The sequence below is a fragment of the Xiphias gladius genome, chromosome 8, assembly GCF_016859285.1.
Source record: "Xiphias gladius isolate SHS-SW01 ecotype Sanya breed wild chromosome 8, ASM1685928v1, whole genome shotgun sequence".
NCBI lineage: Eukaryota > Metazoa > Chordata > Actinopteri > Istiophoriformes > Xiphiidae > Xiphias > Xiphias gladius.
This window is the reverse complement of record NC_053407.1, coordinates 27,677,805-27,705,341: the sequence shown is the minus strand read 5'-3', so window position 1 is coordinate 27,705,341 and position 27,537 is coordinate 27,677,805. Positions and strand designations below refer to the sequence as shown.

Genomic DNA, 27,537 nt, shown 5'->3' with positions numbered 1-27,537 from the left:
CAATGCGTCATCCTCTGGGGATCAGAAATATTTGGCACCTGTGCGTCAGTTGGGTATGGCAATGGGCTCTCGCCTCTTAAGCGTATCCAGAGTTTTAGGCCCCAGTGAAGAGAAATGTCACCGAATATATGAAGAATTGAAATGGCCGGAATGAGGCTGGCCGGGCCGTGGTGTGGGTGGATAAGTTGGTGTTTTCTTACATCCATCGTGACATGAACTAAAATGACCGGCGACCACTGCGAAGCCCCTCGAAAGGTGACATTTTGGGGGACAAATCTGGGAAAAGGTCAGCGCAAAAGTGGCCCCTTCGGGGACGCAAACCCCGGCCCCTCTTCAACTGTTCTGCGCGATTTTTGTGAAATCTAAGCGGGTTTGCGCTTGGTTCCTGGCGACTGTCATTGGCTGGGTGTGCAGGACGAACGAACCCCCCCGGTGCAGTTGGAGAGCCCATCAGCTTGGACCACATCTCAGAGCTGCGCAGCTCCGGTCTGGACGCGGGCCAAGCCTGTCTGGTGTCAAACCAGCCTGAACAGATACTCTCAGACATCTCATTTCTTCACCTCATTCCTGAGGCGGGACTCTGCCCACCCCTTGTGTAAAGCAATTTAAACCTGATAGCACATCATCTGCCTATCTCCACTGGAAATCTTTGCTGGACTATTAGACAGTCGCTCTTGACTTTTTCCTCTTGGGCTCTTTGCCACGGAGCAGAATCTGAGCCGGTCATGGCTTTTACGCGCAGACCTCCGTCCAGCAGTTGTCCCGAGATGCATTTCTAATGCAAGTTTGATTTGGAGATTGAAAAAGAGTTCTGACTTCTCTGATGTTTTTTATTTTTCTTTCATCCGTGGAAATGCTCCGTCCAGATCCATAAAGGACCAAAGATTGGTTAATATGAACTTTTTGCCAAGTGGAATATGTTTTTATTTATCTGTGGCAATCTGCTGGCTGACGGCCGAGGTCGATGCGTCCTGGTGGTGAGTACTGTCCTTTTTTTTTTTTTTTTAATGTTCATCTCTGTTTAAATGCGATTGCAAAGGCCTTTGCGTTGATTTTGTAGCTTTCCTATAAGACTGGCAGGTTTAGCGCGGCGCACGAAATGCGCTCAAATGCAAGCTGCAAGTTGTTTTAGTTGTTCTGTCGGCAGAAAAAAAAGTCTAATCGTGAAACGTGATTTGTGTCAAATTATTTCCAGTATTTTTTCCCTTCCTCCGATTGATTATTGTTTAAAAAATAGAACCTATAAAATGTCTAAAATACCCTCAAAGCTGTTGCATAACCACCCTTTTCCTTTTGTTAATGAGTAATTGCCCAGAGATTGAGTGACTAAATTCCCTCCGCGGAATTTCATAACTCTATTTTTGCAGCTTGTTGAAGGCTGAATATTTGGACAGATACATTTCCAAAATGAAGTCATTTGATATAATTTAATTTCTCTTTATTTGCTGTCTCTCTCTCTCGAATCTTTGATGAATATTTGCCAAGGTTCTGTTTCCAAATTCCAAACTTCATGCTGCCTGTGATACTGAGATGCTATGTGAACAGATAATTTTCCTAAGTTCCTTTTGTTTTTTTCTTCTTCTTGCTGCTCTGGTCTCTAATTGTTTAAGAAAGTCCCTACAGCCTGCAAGTGTTCAAATTCCCCACCAGTCTTTCATCACCTTGTTCTGCAAGTACACGGGAGTGTGGATTCGTTACGAGAGATTTCAACACAAGTTTCTCAAGAAGACACCTTTTTTTTTTTTTTGCCTTGATACTTCACTATCATTCTCTCCCATAGAATTTAAGCGTCCAGTTACCCCACAAAGTAAGAGTGCTTCCCCTATACTGCAGCTACCTGGGAGTGCAGGCATATATTTAGTTATTTGCACTTTGGTTGGCAGAATAGTTTCATTGAGACAGTTTACTTATCAAATTCTGAAACACTCTCTTATTCCTCTGCCAGTCCAGGCAAATGAACATAGACATTTTAGCACACATCACTTCCCATTTAACACTTGTCCCCCCCGGCTCCCTCTCCATCTGCTCCTCCGCTCTGCAGGTACATGGGCACCCTGGGCTCCCAGGTGATGTGCGACAACGTCCCTGGTCTGGTGAACAAGCAGCGCCAGCTGTGCCGCCAACACCCCAGAGTGATGCAGGCCATCGGGGCCGGGGTGAAGGACTGGATCTCAGAGTGCCAGCATCAGTTCCGCAGCCACCGCTGGAACTGCAACACCACGGCGAGGGACCACAACCTGTTCGGACGCCTGCTGCTACGCAGTGAGTGGAGGGAGTGTTAGAACCATGAGGGAACAATCACGTTATTTTTAACCTGAGAAAGCCAAACTTTAAACTAATGGAGATTTAATATCGTTACGCTGGGAAATTTGGCACAGCGGTGAAGGGTCTGCTCTTCATCTGGAGGATCGGAAATCAAACCATGCTCAGCAAGCATCCTACCTGCAGGAGTGTGTCTGAGAAAGTCACGGAGCCTCTCCCAGCCGCAGGGCCGCTCTTCTGTAGTTGACCTCTGATCCCTCTGTAGGATAGGCAAGAGAAAAATGAGGGTTTTTGACAGCTCAGGGGGGTTTAGGAATTAGCATTCAGTGCTAATTTTACTTGTGAGCTCTTGTGTGTAGTCTGTGACTTGGACTAAAAAATATCATGTCGATCTCAAATCCCTGCTCCGTTTGTCTCAATGTATCTTATCTGTAGACATCAGGTGAAAGCTCTAGTAATTATGACATAAATTAAGGCTGTTAAGTTTGTCACACATTGTCTTTGTATATTCGTATTGTGGGAAAATTCTCACATTGGGCTGGTTCAAAGTTTTCATCTCTAAACGAACGATAAGTTTCTAAATTTGATCGAACCTGACCCTTTATTTGAAAGTTAGAATCCTTTGACTCTGTATCATCGAGAACTTTTTAACGTGGGATTTTGAATACTTTGCTAAACGTCATCAGGATATCAGTACTCAGGTAACTCTGTGACATGTTGTGTTGGTCCATGTTTCACCCCTGCAGTACTGTAAATGATATAAGATGCAGGGATGAGGTACAGAAAGTGTGTGTGTGTGTGTGTGTGTGTGTATAGAGCATCTTAACATGATACAAGGACTCCGGGGGCCGTCAGGTGCCTTAAACACTGCGTGACTAAGAACAGAAAGTTACTGACCAGGCCGCCTGCTACCGTATATGCTGGTTTGTGTTTCCAGGTCACTGTGTGCTTCAGGCACCTTTTTGGAAACGAATCGATGGACGGCCAAGTGTGTTACAGCACTCCGCTCTGTTTGCAGTGACAGATATGTTTGACCACACGCCTGAAGTTAATGCTGACAAAATCCAAACAATTGGTTGGTTTTTAAAGTGTTGGGTAGATTTACTGCGACACAGAGGCTTTCTGGGAAACAGATATTTCCCTCGCAGGTTTTTTTTTTTTTTTTCCTTCTCCCTCTCAGGTTGGATCGCATTCCACGCCTTGTCTCACTTTACAATTGTACATTCATCATGTCGGTGCAGCCGGCTGGTTTCTCCGTCGGTCTGTTCTTGTGTCGGGGGCTAACATGTTACTCAGTACTTTTTTATAGTAACACTGTGACATCTGGCGTACAGATTTCATTCCAAAAAGATTTGTCAGTGGAAGAAAAAATGAATTGGCATCAATTTTGATATTTGATTAATCATTTAAGTCATTTATCAAGCAAAAAATACTGTATAACATTTACCAGTTCCATCTTCTCGAATTCAAGGATTTTCTGCTTTTCTCTCTTACATCATTTTTATTGAATATCTCTACTATAGAGACATATGAAGACTCTAAAGACATCACCTTGGACTGGATTAATCAATTAATTGAAAAAATAATCCACAGATTTTTTCGATAATGAAAATAATTAGTCGCAGGGTTGTACAATTTATTATTTCAGCATCAGTGGTATCAACAACTAATAACTAACAAAAGTTTCTGTTTTTATCAGTTTGATTCCATTTTATCATAGTGATTTTGATGCGTCCGCTGTCTGAGTTAGCTAATTACTCTCCACTCAGCTCATTCAAATGAGAGCTGGCAGAAACGTTGACTTTTTCAAAATAAAGGTAATCCCTCCGCTTTCAAGATCCTCATTGCTCTCTGGTGATGTGCAGGAGAAGACACTTGATCCATTGACCATTTTAGAGGGCTAGAGAAGACACAGTCACTGATTCTTGGGGGTGTAGTTGAAAATAAGTGTTATGAAGATTGTGACAAATGACTCCTCTAAAGCAATAAAGTGTGATCAGCAGCATCAGGGATCGAAATGATTAACGAGAAATGAGTGGCGATAAGCAGCCTGTCACTGGGACAGATGTGAAATCTGGACAGAAGCATTCTGTCAAATTAGATGTGTCACTGTGCGTCTCAGAAGCTAAAATCAGTCCGTATCCCCCGTGAGGGCTTGTTATACCGAGTCATAATCTTATTTTACTGCCACCGGACGACCATCAGGACCTGGTGGCCTGATGTTCCTCTCCCATGCCCCGAGATTTAACCCGCGAGGCGGATCCTTCGACTTAGTCTGTTTCATGTTGGGGCCTCTAATCAGCCGTGTGGTATTCGGACCTCCCAGCCGGGCCCCGGCCGTGTCACACAACATTATCACGGCACACCGAGGCACCATCAGAAGCTCCTTATTGTCAATGTCAGCGGGCTAATTTCTAACAATTACACGGGAGTTTTTCTCTCAGCGTTCTCCTCAGTAACCTGGTTAGGCACACTCAACTTAGCTGCTGGACTGATACGAGCGCACACACACACACACGCACACACACACATATCTCTGAGTGTTTGCCAGGACTGGGATTTTTATGTATATATATATATATATATATATATATATATATATATATATTTATTTATTTTTTAATTATTATTATTTTAATACTAGTGCCTATGAGATACCAGAGTTTAAATACCGATACCAATGGTTTTTTATACCTTGCTTTGAAAAACATGTTTTTCTGCAAAACCACCACAATAACAACAAAAAAAGGTTCTCAAACCTTAAAGTTTGTCGAATAACAAGCAGCTGTATAAGAATCGAAATAACATAGTCTAAAATTGTAAAGTAGCAAAGTGTCAGCTCTTGCTTCTTGAAAGTCTTGATTCTTGGAGCAATGGACGCATTTTGGTAGGCATGAAAAAAGTTCTCAACTGCGATACTCAGTCCTAGTATTTGCATTAATGTGATACATTAGTTGGCAGAAAAAAGCAATCGGCAATACTTTTATTGCCAGTGATTTACCAAATAGCAATATCAGTAATATCAAATAGTTGTAGATTCAAGCTCTTCTAGATTGAGGATTCGCAGGTTTTCGCTTTTGTTTTATCATTGAGGGTTGAGAGAAATTAAATTATATCATTGAGATTTAGGGGGACAAAGTGAAGCCAGTAAATATGAACTAAAAACTGAAAGTATTTGAATGCCATTTCTTGCATATATTTACATTTTTACTGATATAGGAAATAAGAAATGGTGAAATTAGTGTGCTTTGCATAATACTAGTAGTCTAACAAAAGAACTACTACAGTTTCTAAATTATTATTATTATTATTATTATTATTAACCCTTCTTAATATTGCATTAATAGTGATTGACAGAAACCTGATACTCAATCATAGAAAATTTAGGTTTTGCATCTTTACTAAAAACAGTACTGACCTTTACCTTGTCTTTGACTGATGTTCACTTCTATTGTCATTTTAGAAAAATAGTCTGACACGAAACTAAGAGCAAGACAACTGAAAAAAAAAAAAGTAAGAGGGCGGTTTAGAGGGTTTTGATGATTGATTTAAATTTAGGTTTAGGTGACACCTTTTGCATTTGTTCTTTGACTTTTTGTAGATAAAACAGCGTAAAATTATATATGCAGCTCTAAACATATCAAAGATCGACTTCTCTCATTGCTGTCGCTGTGTGTTCCTTCGCATGTCGTAATTTTGTAGCAGAGGCTACAGACAAACACACACTCTTTCCCTGCCCCAGGCTTTGATCCCTCTCAGATCTCTCATCAGTTACATGTAGTGGGAGATAAGGGGCAGATATCAGGGCATTGCTGGTAAACGTTAGATGTTTATCCATCTTGGAGGTAGATGAAGCGTTTTTTTTTATTTCAGGCCTTGCATGAAAGAAAAGCCTCTAGCAGACAGCAACAAACACGGTTCATACAGGTAGCAGCGATGGCCAAACATTTGAAGGATCGGTCTTGTTTGTCATGGTTTAATTCTGCCGTCAGCCAGCCTGTATGAGGCAATGCCAGATTCAAGATCAGTAAAATAAGATAAAAGTTTTGTGTTTGATTTATATTGCGGTAATCTCAGTAGAATTTATTGATGTAGAGGAGTGAACCTTTAGACTAAACTTTTGGTTTGAGGTAGTTGGACAAAAATTGTATTGTTATTCCCTGACCTCAGTGTTTAGCTCTGTGTGTTTTTTTTTTTTTTACCACATTAGAAGCATGGCTTTGGAGTTGGGTCGTCTGTGGGTCGGACACTTTGGCTCAGACTGAACAGAACGGCGACTTGATGAATTTCCACAAACGTGGGGGACACATTCATAAAGCCTGCAGGTTGAATTTTAAACTTTGGTGATTCCGTAACTTTTCGTGTAGCGCCATCATCAAGTCAGATTTTCAATGCATCCGCTACTCTGTTTTATGATTAAATGCCTGCAAAACTAATCGCATTCCCGTGAGCCTCAGTTGTATGTTGTGTTAAGTGCTAATTAGCGAATGTTAGCATGCTAACTCGCTAACCTAAGATCTAGCTACCGTAAATATACTGTACCTGCTTAACATCAGCACGTTAGTAATTTCACTGTGAGCACGTTAGCGTGTTGACATTAGCATTTACTTCAACGCACTCCTGTGCCTAAGTACAGCTCATACAGCAGCTAGCATGGCTGTGGACTCTTGGGCTGCAGTCGAAAAGGTCTTTTTCCCTTAGGAAGGTTCCTGACTGAGTGAAATGACCCGGAAGTATCCAAGGGGCAGCCATGATAAGAGCTGCTCGAATTCTCTAAATGCTAAGGAAAAGGAGCTGCAGTGCCCCCTTTCTTACCTCTCCCCTAGCAAAGGGTACACTGGACCATCCTTTACCTGAGGGAAGGAGACGATGTCTTCCCACAATTCCTTGCGCAGCAACATTTAAAGCGACCCACATCAATAACGTACGCCGTCGCATAATTGCGTAGCCTGGTGTAAGAGCAGCCGGATTCTCTTAGCACCACGGTTGTCATTTCCTAAGTCTCTATGCATTCCCCTTCACATCTTTCCTTGGCCTCAGGATGTTTTCCATCGAGTTCAAGGAAAATAGGTTAGGAGAGGACATAGGACAGAATTTGTTTTTGACTGTTCGACCACGGCCTTAGTTTTGTTATAGGGCTGGTTTGGCTGTTCTAAGTGTCTTGTTCCACTTGATCAAGTGTTTGCTGCTCTTCATAGTGTATGGGATATCCATCACGAAATTTTTGATGTGTTCGGGTGACTTCCGTGATCCCCAGAAACCATCTGACACACATTTGACGTTCACATCCATGACATGTTGTCTTGTAATTCGAAACAAGACTGTTTTTAGATCCATCAGAAGTTACTTTTTGGGATTGCAAAGCTTAAAGCTGATTGCAGCAGTATTTCCTTTGAAGGGGAATCTTGTTTAATCTTTACGGAGTAGACTGGGTACATTCAGGGCTCCTGGAGTGTACAACAACAACAACAGAGTGGCAAACTTGAAACTTTGACTAGCGTCAGACTTCTGTCATAAAAGCGAAGACTTGTGCCCTGATTTGGACTGGACTGCTTTCAGATTTAATTTGCTGAAACTTGACTGCTTTGTAAAAATGACTGTTAACAAATTTGAAAGCAACATTTCCTATTAATGGTCACGATTGACAGACCTGAAAGACTTGCATCTTGACTTGCAACTTCTGGATGGAGACTTGTGTCTGAATCCCTGAACTTTCCCTGAACTTGCCCCGAAAGAGTTAAATACATTCTGTAATATCACTGCTATATCTAACAGTTAAAGACTGCATTAGCCTTTCATTTGTGGACTACAATGAAAATATGTTTGTAGTTTTATCTTAAATCATCTAAGATTTTTTCCAGGGGTAACGTGTTTCAAACCAGTTGGATTAGTCTGTACATCACCTGCCTTTGTTTTTGGTCCATGCTTCAACATTTCATCCTCCACCCACAGGCAGCCGCGAGGTGGCCTTCGTGTACGCCATCTCCTCGGCCGGTGTGGTTTACACGTTGGCGCGAGCCTGCAGCCAAGGCGAGCTGGACTCCTGCTCCTGCGATCCCACTAAGAAGGGCTCGTCAAGGGACGCCAAGGGCTCGTTCGACTGGGGCGGCTGCAGCGACCACGTGGAGCACGCCATGCGCTTCAGCCAGGCCTTCGTGGACGCCAAGGAGAGGAAGGAGAGGGACGCGCGCGCACTCATGAACCTGCACAACAATCGAGCTGGCAGGAAGGTGAGGAAGCACCGACCTGACAGCTGAACACCTGTAAAAATTACTCAGGGGAATGATGGTTTTTGGGGGTTTTTTCTGAAAAACTAGCGTAGTTTGGTTTTAAAATGGTGCAAGCAACTGTTTAACTTTGCAGTTTGCCAGTTGTGGCCAAAAGGATAAAGAGTTCAGGTCTTGAGTTGAGTACCAATCTGTTCATGTTCACAGAAAAGTCTGTCGCTGTGGTTTCCAACAATAAAACCTCTGTGCCAGACACTGTAGCAGCCTCATAAGCAGACGCTCACTCATGAAACATTCACATGTTGTTCTGTTTTCAAAATGGATTTTACCTTCATTTCATCTTCAGGTGTAGTCTTCATATGTACTGATGGACATTTTAAAACGTTTTTGGTTGGTTTTTTGTTTTTTTTTTGAGGAAAGAAACACAAACATCTTCAAGTATCAACGACAGTAATATTCAAAACTCTCTGCTCCTTATCTTTATGTATGTGTTGTGTGACATGAAAGATCCTTTGCTTCCCGCAATCATTGTTCCAGAGGAACTTGTGCTCATATTATGCAATATATTCTGTCTTTCAATTACTACTTACTTTGCAAGTTCAAAAAAATTAAATAAAAATGCTGTGACATGAGAAACAGTGAAAATGTTCAAATTGGGAGATGACATTTTTCAATTAAAGATAGATTTAAAGAACATTTTAAAGAATATTGCTATCAGGTTTGAAAAACCCATCACGGACCACTGACAAAACTACTACGTACGTTTTTTTGTTTTTTAGATAATGGATCAAAATAGGAGAAAGTCATGATCATTTTCATGATTTGTGTTATGCAGTCAGTATGGATGACTGCTGTCGTGCCTCTTGAACTAATTTATATTACAGCTGATCATCACTACAGTGTCATAACGGCTGTTCAACATTTTGGATATCGCTGCGTATGTGCAGCTTGAACACTGTACAGTCCACACGAAGGTTTCTTCTAAACGTATTTCCTGCCTTCTCCTCCAGGCCGTGAAGCGCTTCATGACTCTGGAGTGTAAATGTCACGGCGTCAGCGGGTCGTGCAGCGTACGGACCTGCTGGTTGGCCATGGCGGACTTCCGACGCACCGGCGACCACCTACGGAAGCGGTACAACGGCGCGGTGCAGGTCGCCGTTAACCAGTACGGCACTGGGTTCACCGCGGCACACGCGCACTTCAAGCGGCCCAGCAAGAACGACCTGGTGTACTTTGAGGACTCGCCAGACTACTGCATACGAGACCATGAGTCAGGTAAACAGCCCGTCTTTTAACCTTGGCCTTACCACAGGATCTGGTGAGATAATCACTCTGCTGAATAATCGCATTACAATCCCTGTAACTTGAAGTGAGGCATTTTAATGCACTTGAAACAACAGAAAAACATGGACTTTTCCACCAAGTTCAGCCCAGTTTTCATTCACACATCTGCCAGACTTTTGTTCTCCTCATAAAGGCCTGAGGTTTGAAACGTCAGGCATCTTGCGTGGGTTATCTGGTTCCACCTGAGTTCAGATGACACTATTCTCACCTGGCTAAATGAACCAAACCAAAGAAGTGAACGCTTCAGCTGAACCAACTCAACATGAGTGGAGGGGTGTGAACAGATTTGCGTTGGGGGTTTTCCAAATGCTTGATCAAAGACATTTTGGTTGAATGACACAAACTGCACATTCAGCAGGCGAAATGTTCTTGGCATCTCAAACCTGTCCGGTGTGCACTCCTGCTTTCAGCAACACGTGCCAGGACCGGTTCAATTGTGTTTCATCGTCTTCCAGCGTTTTTCCTTGTGCCACGTAGGTTCAGAGGGAGGCGGTGATAATTAAATTAGCTGCTAACTGCTGGGAAAGCTAATCGAATCACAAATATCACAAAACGAATATGAATCTTTTGAATCGGCTTCATGAGGGAGTCAGAATTGGTGTGACGGGTTCTCACGCCTGCAAGAGGACGTTTGCATGGAACTAAACCTTTCTCAGCTTCCCGTCGCCACGCCGGTGGGTGACTTCTGAAACGTTGAGCAGCTACGGTTGGTGCCAGCATGTTTTGTGAGGTTCAGTTGTTGGCATCCTGTCCTGTCTCCAGCGTGTGAACAGAGATTCAGACTCTTGGACTCAGGTGGCAGCAGATTTCTCTAAAACCGCTTTGATTCACGGCGTAATTATAGCGGCATTGGGTTGGACTTGTATTGACGCTGACCTTGCAACAGTCTGGTCGTTCTGTGTCTGGAAGCTACTGTGGAAAAGTCATCTTTTACTTCTGACGACATGCAGTGTAGCTGTGTTTGTGTCAATCATAGTTTCAGCTGCTGGATTGTGAGACTGTTTTTTTGTTGTTGTTGTTGTTGTTTTTTTCTGATGGGATCTCCGGTATTTTCCACTGAATAAACTGAGCTCCTGACATCGGAAAGTAGATCTTGAAGTGATTCTGCACTTTCCCTGTTCAGAGGTGACAGAACCGTTACAGCTTCAGAGCTGCATTTTACTTTTGCAGCAAAAGTTATTTCTAGCAACTCGACCACGATGAGAAATGTGTCAGGCTGTGAGTCTGTGGGGTTTTTCAGTTGAGCGATTGAACGAAACGCGTGTAAAGAATTTGCCCTAGACCTGCAAACTCACCCTGAGATGCAGTTCTGCATCAGGCCGGTAGAATGACGAAACTGCATAGCCGAGTAGGCAGTGAGACTACGGTAGTTACTTAATTCCAATATTGGTGCCCAGACAAGGCTGTCAGGACGGACAGGCAGTTAATGAAATGGGTGTGTAAGCTGGTGAAACCTGTGTTTATGCACGTGGAGTTTTGGAACAGAGGACAGTGAGTGTGAGAAGGAAAATGTTTGTGTATGAAAACTGTGAGAGAGAGAGAGAGAGAAGATGAAGGGTGTGTTTGCGTGTGCGTGTGTTTCAGAGGAGGTGGATGCCTGCCAGGCAGCAGATGATCCGTGGCGATCGGGTGTCGGCCACTTTAAGAGCCATTACACACTTCTGTAGGCTGAAACCTTAGAGCACCACACATCACTATAAATCACCAGCGCTGGAAACGCGCGCGCGCACACGCCCGAGGGCTCGGTTGGCACGCAAAAGGAGGCGTATTTCGGGGGCAGGTTGGATCGCACAACACAATACAACACACACACACACACACACACACACAGACACACACTAGAGGAGTTTACAGTGTGTTTCGTGTCCGAGCGAGACGTTTTCTCCAGGGTTTTCTCCTTCCCTTTCAAGTGGAAACTGTAAATTTGGGCAGGTTAATGAGAGAGTCTGCATTTATGCGCAGTCCCTGTCCTGTTTTATTCCTCCGTGGTCCACTGTCGTCGTCGTCTTGGTGGGTGATCAGACACGGTCCTCCCTGGAAAAACGAAACAAAATTGGGTGTTTTTGAAATGTAGGCATCGCACTTCACTTTAAACCTCCCTTTTATCATTTGTAAGCACTGTCAGCATTTAATACATGGTTTACAAAACACCACAATGCAGTTGTAAGCAGATATAAGAACATCTTTCAAGTTTTTATAAATGTACAGTATGTGTTGACAATCAAAACATATTTAACATTATTACACCAGTGCTTTAGTAAATGGTCATTTACCTGTTTATGCACCAGCCCACAGGAGGAGTTCCAGTTGTTTAAAAATAAACACTGCTCATGATTATATCATAGTCTGTCACTAACATTTATGAAAATGAATTATTTACTGCTTGGCGTTAAAGTAAAGTGCCACCGTTTAAGGGAAATTTAGTGACAGTCGAAGGCTTTGACTCGGAGTCGTTGTTTGTTTGAGTAGCAAAAGTTTTTGCACGTAGATTGAATGTCTTGCTCAAGGACACCTAAAGGAAACGTTGGACGTCGTGGCGAATCAAACCCGGGATTCGTCTGTCATGGGACAGCGTGTCGTGTATTCTCTGTGTGGGACAAATGATCAGACACCGTCATGGTCGTTTAGGCCAAGAGAGTTTTATGACCTTCAGGAGACCGTTGAACCTGCTCAGATATTTTCAGAGATGCATGGTTTTAATTTACGGGGCGGGACTGATTCATGTTCGGAGATAAAAACTACAAGGGTGCATTCTAGTGTTTGAGCATGGAAGTTCATTCTTGATCTTTGGGAACAGTTTGTGTAACAAAATATCTAAGCTCAAAGGTTTCCTTAGTTTCTTCAGAGTTTTAAAAACAAAAAAACAAACCTTTTCTTTTGTTATTTTGGTTTTGGTGACTGATACAGACAGGAAATGCTAGGGGAGGGAGAGGGGAACCACATGCAACAAATGTCCCCAGCCGGGGACAGTCCAGTTACACTGCAGGCATCTTAACCACAAGACCACCGGGACCCCTTGAAGTTCCACATTTAAGCCATGAGAAGACACCTAAGGGTCTGTTTGCTGAAGAATCATTGAATTTGATGAATTCTAATAATAAACTCAAGTTGAAACAATTAGTTGATCAATCAGTTAGTAGGCAGACAGAAAATGAATCTGTGGGTGTTTTGATCATCAGTTAATTCTTAGTCTTTTTAATATTTCCAAGCAAAAAGTGCCAAACAACTTTTTAATTGTGAGGATTTGCTGCTTTTCCTATTTTCAAATGATGGTAAAATAGATCTGGACTGTTGGCTGGATAAATCAAGTGTTTTAGAAAATGTCGCCGTCGCTTTAAGATCAATTTTGGGACATTTCATAGACAAAACAATAGATCTTTTAATTGAGAAAATCACCTGAAGACTAGCTGCACCTCTGCTATTGACAGTCTGAAACATGGCCTCACTGAGGTCCCTCGGTCCTACCGAAATCATTCTCCCTCCAACCCCCCTGATGGACCTCTGGTGGTCCCAGGGCCCCCTTTTTGGAACAAGTAGAGGCTTCGCAGCAGACATGCAGGCTTTATGGGCTGTGTACATGTAAGCAGGGTGAGGTAACACACACACACACACACACACAAACACACACAGCGTTCGCCCTGGGCCTCTCATGAGAACTTAACTCGCTCCCTCTCCGAAGACCAACTCCTCCGGGACACACACGGAGACAAGGCATGTAATCTCGCTCTCAGTCATGACAAATACTGTACATTGAATCACCCTCTGTCTTTTAGAGACACACACACACACACACACACACACACACACACACACACAGAAACATGAAGCACGATCGTTCTAGAAACACGCACTCCAAGTTCTTGACTCTTGTTCTTCTTCCCATCTCACACACACACCGAAAAACCTCTCAAAGACATGCAAACTCACCGTCAATCATTCTGGAAAACACACAGACTGAATCCATTCTCACAGACGACGGACACACACACACACACACACAGGCTCAGAGCCCACAGAGATAGCGAGTCGGCCCCTCTGTGCCTCTTTAAAGTGTGAAATCAATTTCCCTCGGCCCTGGCGAGGCTCAGGTGCTAAACTCATCTCTCGGCGCCCCCTCATCTTAATTCAATAAGCAGACGCGGCGAGCGAGGTCTGCGAGGGAGACTCTGGCCGTGATGTCACCCCTAGCGGCGCAGCATACCGCGGATGACGGGCGGGCGCGCTGCCAGAGGGGGGTGGGGCTTCGGGTCATGCCCAGACATATTACCTGGCGAGGGAATGGTGCAGAGACGGTGCGCACACAGAGTGAAGCAGAATGTAAACACGAGCGAATTCCAGAACAATGTTCGAGATGGTACTTGAAGTCGGCGCATCATTTTTTCCTAAACCTTTATTTATACAGGATAAGTCAGCTAAACACACACACACACATGTTCTTCTTCAGTAACACTTCAGACAGTAACATGTTCAGTCCTCCGCTGGCTGAGCATCTGCACCACAGCAGCTCAGCTGCAGGACAGGTTTAATCAAGTTTTTCAGATTTATAAATCCGACGTCTTCAGGATTATCACAGAAGTAGAAAAGACTGCAGAGGTCACTGGGCCGTTTTGGTCATTTGGGGCTTCAGCTGTTTTCATCATCCGTCATTTATCAGCAACTTTCTCCCATTCATTGTTTGATCGGTGAAAGGGCGACCTGCTGAATTCCCCTGTGTCCAAGGTCACATCTTCAGATTGTTCTTTTAGGCCAGAACCCGGAAACACTGAATTCACGACGACATAAAACGGAGAACCTTCGAAAATCCTCGCATTTGAGAAGCTGGAACCGGCAAATATTTGGTCATTTTCCTCGATAAATAACTTGAGTAGTTGCTTTAGCAGAGAAATTATAATTTGTACTTGGTTGAACCCGCAGGTTAGGTTCAGCTCAGACAGTTAGTCTGATTTTTTTTTTTTGGGGGGGGGGTTTAAGATGCCGACCATGTAACTGCAATGTCGGGATCTGGCCGGAGAACTTTTCTTCACTCCTGCTTTCTCTCCCTTCTATACTCGAAATAAAATAATACTGGGCTGACGTGCTCAAGTTCTCCGAGGTTTAGATCTAGTGTCTCACTAGATTCAAAGATTCAAAGCTTTATTGTCATTTGGCCAGAGAACGGTGACCAAAGTCCACTTGTTAGCATCTTCCAGAGCTTTCAACCGCATCTGGCAGCGTTCCTCAGGCGAAGGAGTTTGCTCACTTATCAGCACCTGACCACCGTGTTGTTGTGGAAAGCTCCAGGAAAAGCTAGTAAGTAGATACTGAGGTCAAATAAATTCCAATTTATTTCCAGATAAATTTCTAAGACGTGTCCTGGAGAGAACGATATCATTTAATACTAATTACAGGTAAAATAGAAAGTGATCAGTGCCAGTTGTTCCTAAATGCTAAGCTAGCACAACCTTGAGAGAAACAATTAATTCAGCAAATGAAGAACGAAGTTTCCAATAATAAATGAATGAGTAATAAATGTTCATGTGGGGTTTAGATTGAGCGGCTGTGTAAGAACTTTGTTTCTATTTTTTCCTGTAATTTGCAACGAACTAAATGGTTCTTTCCGCAAAACGTTTAGGAAATTATCAGGAAAAACCAGACCTGTAAATAAGAAAAATAAAGACCTCATATTTAATCTCATGAACAACAGTTTCAGACAAAATCCTCACAACTCTCAACAACTTTAACTTGAAACAAGACAGGAAATAATGCTTCTAAAATTCTGTCTTTGCTTTGTCATCGTGGGGTCCTGAGGCTTCAACATAACAAACTGTGGAAAGAGTGAAAGGGTCTGGATACGTTCTGAAGGCACTGTAGCTGGAAATCGCAGCATGACCCAGACTTTCAAAATGCGAGACTCTGATGTGATAATAGTCTGTGGTCAGCATTTTCTACTGGATGTGATGTTGCTCTTATCTGACGTCAGCAGATAAAAGTTGCTGATGTCGCTAAAAAAAAATAGAATAAAAAAAAATCCCTAAAAAGTGACTGACGGTGCGTCAGCAGGTAGTTTAGCAGCGCTCAGTGTCGTGAGATTATCAAAGCTGACACACCGACTTACATCTACGGAGTCAAACACATCACCATATCAGAATTGCACCTATTTTTCCCCGTAGGGCTGCAATCAACCATTATTTTCAGTATTGTTTATTTTTCTGATTATTAATCAATCAGTCATTCTGTCTATAAAACGTCAAAACAAAAATAGCGGAAAAACACTCGTCGTCGTGTCCTTGAGTCTTCATACAGTTTGGGTTTTGTTAAGATCGATACAGATCTTGGGTCAATAATTCTGACGTGACCACAAGAAAACAGAGAAATAACCACGGCCGTGACCTCGGCGGGCTCCCGTACTGAGGTGTGTTTGTGGAGGAGGAAAATGTGTCAGGCAGACAACAAGATAAAGTCACTGTGCAGTATCAGCGGGGCCAGTTAGTCCTGTACGAGGAGATGGGGTGTGTGTGTGTGTGTGTGTGTGTGTGTGTGTGTGTGTGTGTGTGTGTGTGTGTGTGTGTGTGTGTATGAGCGTGAGCGATGGATTTCTCCTATTAAATGAACAGCTGCTGAAGAGCGGGAGCGCAGGCTGACGGCTCCTATCACCAGTCTCTCATCTCTCCTTCGTCTAACGTTCATCATCTTACCGCTCATCTTCAGCGCGCTGCCAGTACTATACCGCGCTCCCATTGGCTCCCGATAACCAGTAGAACTACTCTGATTGGGCGAATTGCGGCTCATATTCTGCATAAGTCACGTTCCTGATTCAACTTTGGAGCAACGGTGTTAAAGGGTCACTTTTCGGTGGAATCTCTCTCTAAGATGACCCCTCCTTCCACCTACATCCTTTAAACCTCGCTGACCTCACTGACCTCTCCCCTTTCTCTCCCTCTCTCTCCCCCCGTCCAGGGTCGGTGGGCACAGGAGGGCGGGTTTGCAACCGGACGTCTCGCGGCGTGGACGGCTGCGAGGTGATGTGCTGCGGTCGAGGCTACGACACGTCGCGGGTCAGCCGGACCACCAAGTGCGAGTGCAAGTTCCACTGGTGCTGCGCCGTGCGCTGCCGCGACTGCCACCAGCAGGTCGACGTCCACACCTGTAAAGACCAGACGTGAACTCGCCGCCGCCGCCGCTGACCGCTCACGTCACACCGGCAGTCACACTGGGCCACTTTACCACCACCGCTGCTTTTCTGCCGGGCTACAGATTTTTCCATCCGTCACCATGTTCTAAGTGACGATCAAAGGATATTGGTCGTCTTTGGGGCCGAGCCCCCGTTCCTGAACCAGAGATCTTCCCGCTGATCACCTGTCAATCAAACATTAGGTAGTCTGGGTATCTGTGGGTTGCTTTTTTTCGGCTCGCGCCGATTATCCACCTTCCAAACGCGACACGAAGGCAAAACGACGTCGCCTTGAAAAAAAGCTTCCAGACTCCAGATGATTAGAGCAGAAAACGTCAAAGCTTCCATCGACCGGTTGATAGGTTAAATGAGTAAGATTAGTGAGCTGTGCATTAATATTAAAAAATATATCAATCAACACAAACTAATTCATACTAGAGCTGCTTTCTACAGCGAAACCTGGTTGTCAACGGCTGACGAGTTTTAAAAAGTTCCCTCCAGGCGGGTTCCCATTTTTAATCTTAAGACCCAGTCTGGGCTCCTGCTGAACGCACGTCAGAGGCACCGATGAAACCGAGAAGTTCACGGCAGAAATAATCTGGCGGGTCAAGTTTAAACAGTTTGGAGGTAAAGGGGTAAAGATCCAGCCCCGGGGACCGACCAAAGACACGCTGAGAATATCTCGTAAGTCATAATCTACTTCAGTGTTGGCGAATCCGTTAACGGGGACAGAGAGCGACCTCCTTCCCGGTGCAGCCGCGGAGAATTTCAAGCGGTTTCAACAGTTTAATGCGAAGCAGAACTTAAAACTCTGGTAACGAGCCAGATCGATTCAGAGGCTACACTTTTTTTAAATGCTCTCTTTATAAGCACTACAGCCACATTTTATAAATGGTTTATAACACACTTTAATACAGTGAACAAATATTTTTTTTTTTTTAAATTAAACAGTCATAATGTGTCTTCATAGGAGAAGTTGTTGTCGTGGACAGATACTGCACATTAATAAACACTTAAAATGTCTTTGTGGCTGCGTAAAACTCCATTATAGAGCATAATAAACCATTTATTTAATGTTTGCAATACACTTTTTATAAAAGACAAAGCAGCTGGAACCAAAATTTCAGCTTCAAATTTATAAAATAAATATAAAAATAATTTATCTGGCAATCATCAATGTAACCGGGCATTTTGTTGATCACTTTAAACACTAATTTCTCCAGAAACAACTGAGAACCTGGTTCTCATTTCATGGAAATCACCTCTAACTCATGTCGGCGTTCGGCGAGCTCCAGTTGAGTTGCAGTTGCGCCACCTACAGGCAGAGTGACACAGCAGCAGCTTAGACCCGCACGTGCAGACGCGACTCCCTCGCCTCCCGCGGGCCAAGAGAGTCGCAGCTTCCGCGGACAACCAGAGCTCTAACTTGGTTTCTCTCTTTCCTGTGGCTGCTGTTTCGTTTGCGTCTATGAGCTTTACACTTAGACACTGGTTCCACCTGGTAGGAGGCACAAGAGTAGCACCGCAGTCCTCCGTTAGGGTCTTAAAAGTCCGATACGCAACACCTGCCGTTACACGCTAGTGTCGGAAGGAAATACGCTCTGGGAGGCGGTCGGTGACAAGTTTTTGTTTTTGTTTTGGTTTGAAATCCGGAATGTGTTCCGCCAGACAGACAGGAGTCCAGAGCGAACTGTTCTACGCAGTCAACAGTGTGAACTCGGTCCTCTTCGGTGAGAGGCAGGTGGAAGATCGTATGTTTATGGGTTAAGAGAAGTTAAATTAAAAATCTCACATTTTGCGGGTTTAAGTCGTAAAAAACATCAAAACACAGACAGCAGCCACGAGAGACAAACTCCTTTAGTTAAAACCTTGTTTGCCTGTAGGTGGCGCAGGTTGGTCTGGACCTGCAGGTTTGAATCCTCTCTGTCTTAGTCAACTGCTGCCGTTAAAAGCCTCTAAACTAACTAACACAACCACAGGGAAGAGGAGCCACATCTCGAGCTTTGCGTTTCAACATGATCTTGTTTCATCGCCAAGTCTCATGAAAAATATCCTGCGCCCGTGAACCCACTCGGCGACGACAGATCCACTGTTAATTGTAGCCTCCAGACCGGCCTATCGATCAGGGTTAGAGAAGACCGCAGCCCCAACAACCAGTTTGAAAACACAATCGGTGTGTGTGTGTGTGTGTGTGTGAGATCGAATAAAGTTCAATTCAGATACCGGCTCTTTACCATTACAACCTGCTGTCATCCAAAGGTGTAAATCCTCTATTTGTCCTTCTGTCATTTCTTCGTATTTATTTACTCTCAAGTGTGTAAAAATGTCTGAAGTTTATTTTTCTAAGTCCTGTCTGGAAGATGCACATCAGCAACTGAGCCGGTTACAAGAGAGAGAGAGAGAGGAGGGGAAGGGGGGAAAAAAAAGAAAAATTGAATCTGTACGACTGCACTCGGCAGAGTATTTTACTCATCCAGCATCCAAGTGTAAACACAGAGAAATCTAAATTAGCCGGAGTTTATCTTCCTTTAGCTGCAGACGCGGCTTGTTAATGGTTAAATCAGACAGGGCTTGGTTTGTTTGTTTATGTAAATATGAGGTTGTGTAAATTAAAATCAGATATCTATAGTGTATGGAACCATTAACTGTAACCAATAGCGAGACAGAACATTGTAAGTAACAAAAACCCGTTTCGCCTCCTGCCGCCGTGCCGGCCGATCACAGGAGTCGGACTGACGGCGCTTGATCAGGAGGAGTCACATAATCCTTCACATCGGTGTTGATCATCCTCGCCGCATCAGTGTCTTGGAGATTGGGGAACGTGGCTACTTTGCTACAAAGATGGACAACAGGACAAAGAAAAAACAAAACAAAACAAAAAACTCCAAAAAGCCTGATGCGATGCGCCTCACTCCCAGATCTCAGCCATTAAAACCGATGAGGAAAATGTTTTTATCCCTCAAGACCCTTTAAGGCACCACACACGTCTTTTTTTAGTCTTACCTTCGCCTACGAATCAAGAATACGCAACGTTTTTGCCGGCATGCTTTAGTTTTAGATGTCTGGGTGGATTCATCCTACTTTCCTGACAGCAACTGTTTGTTTTTTTTCATTTCTGTGGTTTCTGTAAATCTGTGAACAGACCGTTGAAACCTGTTTGAGTCGTGTGACCCCCCCCCCACATTAATTTTTGTCAAAAATTGCATGATCCCTCCTTGGTAATGCAGCCTAGCAGCAGGTTACAATGAACCTCGGAGAAAAAAATCAATGCAGACTTTTGTGATGGATTTGACGTCTCAAGCAAGTTTCAAGAATAGAGTTCTAGACCTTCATATCGTACAGGAGTTGAGCGCCAGCGTCTGCCTGGAACAGTAGCGACGATGTGTTCAAGTTTTATTTAAAAAAAAACAAAAAACAAAAAAAACGTAGCTTGTTAGCCGTGAGGAAAAGTACCTGTTTAAGTAACTGGGCTAAGAACCCGCGTTTCATCGCGTTTGGACATTGTGGCTCAAAAACAGAATCATATTCTCAGTAGATGGAACTTCACATCACTTTAGGGCAAAACTACCTGGTGGAGGCAGGTAAAACTCTTCTTCTACCTGTGGAGCGAGCCGTTAGTTTGTGGAGGAGGACATGTATTCAACAGATGAGGCAAATACGCGAAGGACTCCACAGATAAACAGTAAAACTTACCAGGTTGCGTTCTGCCGTTTCAACATCCAGCTAATACTTTAAACACCCGGCAGCTCCAGCTGAAGGTCGGCCGTGTCCAGACTTCGCTCCTCGTTTCTGTTGGTAACCGCTGTGTGAATCAAAATGGCGGGAAGAAGCCGGCTTGCAGCAATACACAAAAAGTCCTTTATTGTATTTTTTTGTCTTTTCACTTTTTTAATGATGGCAATTTATCACCTCTTTTTGTACAACAAAAGAACAGCTTTAAATGATTGAAAACCCAAAAAATGCAAACATATCAAATAAAGTCAAAACCAATTCTGGATCTCATTGTTTTGCTTTCTTTTTGTCTCGTGCCTCCTCCCGTCGTCCTCGCCTGTTCTCAGTTTGGTTTGAACTCGGTAATCTTGGCACGAAGGCGCGTCGGTCCAGTCCAATGCAGCGTTCTGGGTTTCAGTTCAACTGTTTCTGTCTGGATGGAGGTCGGCTCCTGGGTCTGATTCCTTGGTCCGGTCCGGTCTGGTCGGGGTCAGATGCGGGTGAGTTGGTGCCAGAGGCTGGACGGCAGGATGCTCTCCACCTTCTCCATGATGAAGTTGAGAGGAGCAAACAGCGTGCTGAGGAACTGCAGAGAGACAAAGACAACCGGTCATACAACGTCTTCAGGAGCCCGAGCAGTCTTCAGTCCACTTCACCAGACCACTCAGGAGTAATAATTGAGTCTGCTAAGAACAACAGGCCCATTACAAGTTTCCAGACCCCAGGCTGACCTCTTCAAAAACAAAAACAAAAAGATATTCAATTTACAATTACGTAAAAACACAGCAATCCCAACTCATGGTCCACTTGCTAGCCTTTGACCTCAACACATGGTCTTCCACGCCCGAAAAGACCATTCACAGAAAAGAAAGGGATGGCCTGAAAGAAGGCAGTCTGTGAAGACCATGTGATGCAGTTGAAAGCTCGGGGGGAGGGGGGCTATAAATGCACCTTGAAAGGCGATTGTTTCCCATGTTGAGAATGAACTCTCAGGCTTCACTTTTCGAGCCGACAAGAATGAGGACTTCTTCGTGTCGTTATTACCTTTCAAGATGAATGTTGTAATTTCTTACTAGAAACAGTGAGTCATGTACTTTCTCTGTTAACACCAAGATTTGGGGTTTTGAGATTTGGGGTTAAAAATTTGAAGAAAAAAAACGGCATCTTTTTTCCAGTTCTTTTGAGCACATCCACTTTCCCAGCTGGCCTGCGAGCAGCTCGCTGTCAGGGCCTCATTCTCTGGTTGGTGTTTTGGCAACAACCAGATGGGTTGATAGGGGCTCCACCAGAGCAACATGGAGGTCGCAGAGGTTCCAACTTTGCCCGACGACAGATAAAAACCACAACAGGGTTTGCAGGGTTGTGCCGCCCTCCCCTCCACCTGCATGCGTCTGCCCGGTCGTCGGCCTCGCACATCGCGTCACGCATCTCTGTTCCAGCTTCAAAGGGGGACTTCAAAGTGATGGCGTGTCCCCCCCCACGTGTTGGAACTGCGTGGGAGAGCAGCGGGAGACTGTCCCCTGATCCACGAAGCAGGGCTGCACCGCTGCCGTGTCCATACCGGCCTTACTGAGTGGATGGGGGTAATCGGCCACGGCGGTGACCACTTTAGGATCCACGTTCCCATTCAGCGTTTAAAGACCCCCCGACCTTTGCGCTTGTGCCGCCTTCAGACCAAAACATCAATTTACGCGCCACATACGCAGCGTCGCTCCCAACGCAACACGCGGATCGCTATGAAATTTGCTCCAAGGGAATAAGCTGCCTCGACTTAAATGACACTGACAGTTGACTCACTTTTACCGCCACGGCAAAGCCTGGCCGCACTTTACCGAACCGTTCCGTGCAATGGGGTGTACAGGTTTTAAAAGGGGACAGCGCTTGACATGCATGTCACTAATGAAATCTCATAAAAATATACATTTGGTCGTAACTTGAGCAAGTCGGAGCCAATTTAAACCCAGAGTGATTTCGTTAATGCGTCCTTCTGTCTGTCAGGGGAGCAGAGTCACAGCAACACACTCGGCATGTGACCTACAGACACCAGGTGGGACGTGTTTCCACACACGCTCGGGCGGCCACACTCCATCATAGTCAGGTTAGGTCAGCCGACTATGAGCTAGTTAGTCAGCAGAGCGCACGGGAGAGTCAGGCAGTTGTCAGTCAAGCGCAGTCTGAACATGCCCACGTCGTCCTGAGAAACCCGATCTGGTCCGATCGGGCAGAAATAAGTTGAATCACCTGCGTGGGGTGTGTCATGCAGGATAAATACACTCAGCGCAGAACTGTGTCTCACGATCGGTTTAGTTAGTAGATGATGACCTGAACAACGGAAGTCCATTACATATAAGGCATTTACTGTCTGGAAAGGCAACACGGCTCCTTTGCCCCTAACGCATCGAGACAAACGTGAAAAAGTTGCTTTACTTATCGGTTTCAGATCGATTTATGATGATCGGTGATTCCTGCATTAAAACCTGAAGTGTGCCTGTAGTCCACCTCTAGAGAGCAAGAGGCCTGATGTGTGGGTGTGTGGTAGCAGGTAGATGGCATCTGCTGATAGTGTCACATCGGGGGGGGGGGGGCTCACCCACATTCCTGGGGAGCAGCGCAGCGCTACAGGGAGGAGCGGGGGAGGCAGCGCCCTCCACTGGCTGCTATGGATACAGGTGGGAGGCTCCGTGTGCTTAGTGCTTAGGCTGGAGAAAGGACATTTAACCTCAGCAGGTTCCTGGAGAAATTAATGATCCAGCGGATTCCAATCTTGAATAAATGCTCCTCTCCAGGTGGCGAGCGTGTGATAAAGCATTTGTAATTTCACTGCGGCGACTGCAGGGTTGTCCCCTGCCGTGAGGCCGCAGCATGCGTTCATAGCTTGGCACCGCACGGCTTGATTAAATTATGCTTTACCGGGCCGGTGGAAAAATCGAAATGACTTTCAGATATGACGTACAGTCCGACTGAGTGGCTGCAGGAGCCGACCGGCTCATCAAACCGGAACATCTCGGCCGCTATTGTCCGGTGGTCAATTTGGCGGACGCCCTCGAAGCATCGCAACAGGAAAAGTCAACAAATGCACTTAGAGACGGTCTAATGTTACACACGGCCAGTAGTTCAAAATGCAAAATGCAGCAGGTCGAAAGTGATCCGGAAAAAAGGAAGATTTAGCCGTAAAGCTCTGACGCCGCCAGGGTGAAACAGAAAGTTTCTCCTGTCGGTGGAGCTAAAGGGTCACGGGGTCATTGATTCAGATCAGTTTATTCCCTCGGAGCAAAGTGCATATTAATGTGGCTGGTAGGTTATGAGATGTACTGTGAGCAGCGCAGACGCTTCGGCCTAAAGGCTGATCAAGCAGAAAGGTCGGAGGGCCACTGGATATATTAATGCACCCGGCAGACGTTCTGAAATCGAAGCTATTAACTTTTTACCCCCGTCGTTGACCCAAGTGTCGGGTTAAGAGGAAAGTTTCATGCTACAGAGAAGGTCAGGGGTCACCAAAATAATTCATCCCCCCGAGATTATCCGCAGCCAAAGAGACGGAGATCTGGACGGTAGCTGTGATATCCTGCAGCAGAATTCTGCGTTCTGACTTTCTCTTGGTCTCAAACTTTCCAAACAAGGGAAAACAAGTTGCTCTGTGCGTGTGCGTGTGCGTGTGCGTGTGCGTGCGTACTCACAGCTTTAGCAAACACTCCCATGAGCTCGGGGAACTGGTGTGTGAGCAGAGCCAGCATGGCGGTGAAGGAGCAGAGGCCGGCTGTGAAGAGGATGAAGAAGGGCAGCTCCTTCTTTGGGTAGACTGACACCTCGTGAAACACTGCTTCCACGTGAGACAAGGACGGACGGACGGACACACACACACACACACACAAAAACACACAACATAATGTTAGTTCAGAGCAAAACATTCACATCACACACATCTCAAAATGTATTTTATTGGCCGCAGGTTGGTTTTAGGACCAATGTATTTAAACCAAAACTCTCTCTGAGACACTCTGCTGTCATGACTGTTATCACATGTACAGCCAACGGTACAGGATGTTTCAATTTTCAAAGTCCGGAAACCTGAAGTTGCTGAAACAAAAAAAAACTGTTTGACCGGTGACCAGTAAATTAGAAGAGTTTAGAAGAGGAGGAACAACCCGAAAAAAGTCTGGTCCTCTCTCTGAGGTTTAACCGATAAGCCAAGGACAAAATTTGAGTCAACTCCACCAGCATCTTCTGGTCGGGTAACCTACAAAGACTCTGAAGAGATTTGTGAGGAATTAATTTTATTCTTATTTTAGTCCATTTAAATGCTGTTTAAACAGGGAAACTCTCCCCCTGATGTGTTGAAAAGGAAGATTCTGAAGGCAGCAGTGCAGTCGCACGTAAACAGCAGGCTGCCGTACAGACGTCTGATCAGGTTACTGTAGGCACGCGGCTCTATGCCGTCTACGCTGGAGGATCTCACATACAGTACTGAGCTGTGCTCGAGCTCACATCGGCCCCCACATCGAGCCCAGGCACACAGCCCGAGTCGCAAAGAACCGTCTTCAGAGACTAGAGGAGCAAGGAGTCCCGCGACAGACGGTCCGGCCCCCCCACAGAGCCCCGGTCTCAGCTCCACGGAGTCAGTCTGGGATCACATGAAGAGACAGGAGACACTCAGACGGACTAAATCCGCAGAGGAACCGTGGCAGGTTCTCCGGGACGCTTGGAACAACCCACCTGCCAAGTGCCTCGACAAACCGTACTGAGAAGCACTGGTGCTGTTTTAAAGGCAAAGGGGGGTCACAGCAAATACTGATTCGATTTTTGTATGAAATTAATTGATAAATAAAACTATTCATGGCATTATTTGAAAGCATCCTCTTTTTTAGTGGCCAAAAGGTTTGCACGATGCTGTATATATCAGATATATGTGAGAAAAACTGCTCCTGTCGCAAGGCGTCGAACGCGCCCACCGGAGGGGAGAACAATCGGCGGCACAGCACGCAACCGAGGGCCGACACGCTCGCTAGCTAAAAACACTCAACGTCACTGGGTCAAAGGATTAATTCAGCCCCAGAGAGGCTGATGTCTACCAGAGAGGAAAGGGCTTTGTCCGTCTACCTCGGTGCCTCTTCCCCTCAGCTGGCTCTTCTTGGAGGAATCATCCCACTGGATCGGTTTAACCCAACGAAGCTCAACACCAGGCCTGGCGTCGCTTCGTTGGCTTCAACCTCCGACCTATTCATTAATAATCAGGGCACATGGCCTCAGCTGTATGAAAGTTACCTCCTCAATGTTGTAAAAGATCTGACAACAGCTCGGCAGGAGAAGAGTGTCCAGCGGAAGCTGATTGCCGGTTCTTTGTCTTACCTTTTGTTTAGGAATCTACACTCATACGACAACGAGAAACTATCGTCCTTTGGGTGCCCGGAACTATTTTGTTAGCGGATGCGTGCCGGGTGTGTACCACCGTAATGCCGTCAACTCAAGACGGCACCTTCACACAGTCCAAGGTCAGTGGCGGGCGATGACCTGCTCTCCCCTCCGCTGTCGGCGGGACTTGACTGCGCTCTGTCTCTATGGCTGCAGCTATTTGTTACGTAGGTTGACAATTCACCCGGTTAACTCACGCGTCAGCCACGTTTAATCAGGGCCGTTATAGTTAAAAACCCTCACTGGTCTTTCTGGAAAAAATAATTTCACTCCTCAAATAAACAGCAGTGTCGTGATGTAATGAACAGCGTGTACACGTACTGTACCGGCCAGCCAGCGGCTGGAAGCCAGTTTCATCAGGCGCAGGTTTGTGTGCGAGGACAAACGAGCTGCTGAGCAGACAGCGGGACGACACACACTCCGCGTCAGCCAACAACCTTCCAAACACACACACGGACGCTCCCTACAGGAATTTCTCATCGTCACAATCATCAATGACAACGTCAACCGCTCCATGTTTGTGCCGGACTTTTGAAATGACCCTCGTTATTCTAAATAAAAAGATCCAACCTGCACCGTCCTCTCATCAATACGGACAATTAATCCCACTTTTTCCCCCCAGTGCAGTGGACAAATCAAGCCCAGCTTCAGCAAACTGTGGAGCTTCTTCTACAAACTAACAACTTCAACAACAAACACTGCTACTTTTTCAGTTCATCGCCACAATTGTATAATGTTTACGTTCTCAACACTTTTTTTTTTTTTTTTTTTTTTGCCTCGCACTGCATAAACACGTCTCGTGCGAATGTATGAGTGTGTGTGTGTTTCAGGGCGTCTCTTACTGGGTAGCAGCTCTCTGTCTGCCGTCTCTGTGCAGATGGGGTAAGGGTAGAACAGGTGACCCTTCTCCAGAGGATAGGGGATCATTCTGAACGCTGCAAACACACAAAAAACACATACGGAGGAAAACAAACCGCCGGTTTGAACAAAGGGCTCCAAGACGGCTGATTCATTCAACGAACCCCCAATGTTTTCATGTCAGGAGTGAATTTCCCATGCGTGCTGGTGTGTACTCACTGCCCTCCCAGGTGCAGTGCAGCAGGTTGAGCGCCCCCTCCACCCTTTTCCAGTGCTGCAAGTGGAAGAAGGCGTAGGCGATGGCCTCGCTGTCGCCCCGCTTCAAGATGTGTTCTGGAGGAAGAATCAGACTCTTCATCTCCAGCAGATACTGAGGAGGAGACGGACGGTGAAGAGGACGGAGAGAGAAAGATGGACAGGGTCAAGTGACGGCCGTCAATCTGAACGCGACACAAAGGGTGAGTGGAATGTGGATTAAACCACAACACTCTGCCGACCATTTCTCTGGTGCGACACTCGGACTGGAGACCTAGAGGCACCTCCCGATTCCATCTAAATTCAGTTTGCGACGATTCG

The 27,537-nt window shown here is 45.3% G+C and overlaps 2 protein-coding genes across 5 annotated transcripts in view; one reads left to right on the top strand and one right to left on the bottom strand.

The window, feature by feature from the left end:
- Positions 1-874: 874 nt before the first annotated feature.
- Positions 875-16,975, top strand: wnt2 (wingless-type MMTV integration site family member 2). The gene is made up of 5 exons (XM_040133190.1): positions 875-977; positions 2,042-2,262; positions 8,215-8,492; positions 9,500-9,764; positions 16,770-16,975. Exons 1-5 carry the CDS (start codon positions 895-897, stop codon positions 16,973-16,975), a joined length of 1,053 nt encoding a protein of 350 aa, XP_039989124.1. The 5' UTR covers positions 875-894.
- A 3,854-nt stretch (positions 16,976-20,829) lies between these two features.
- Positions 20,830-27,537, bottom strand: part of LOC120793708 (suppressor of tumorigenicity 7 protein homolog) — a 57,628-nt gene continuing 50,920 nt past the window's right edge. For 2 of the 4 annotated variants that reach the window (XM_040134010.1, XM_040134006.1), the window contains 4 exons: positions 27,181-27,331; positions 26,946-27,038; positions 24,372-24,514; positions 20,831-21,280 (listed from right to left, as the gene is read on the bottom strand). In XM_040134010.1, the coding sequence (XP_039989944.1) occupies positions 21,185-21,280; positions 24,372-24,514; positions 26,946-27,038; positions 27,181-27,331 (483 nt within the window). In that variant the 3' untranslated portion in view covers positions 20,831-21,184. Of the gene's footprint in view, positions 21,281-24,371; positions 24,515-26,945; positions 27,039-27,180; positions 27,332-27,537 lie in introns of all 4 variants that reach the window. The other 2 variants (XM_040134009.1, XM_040134008.1) reach the window with 2 other exon arrangements.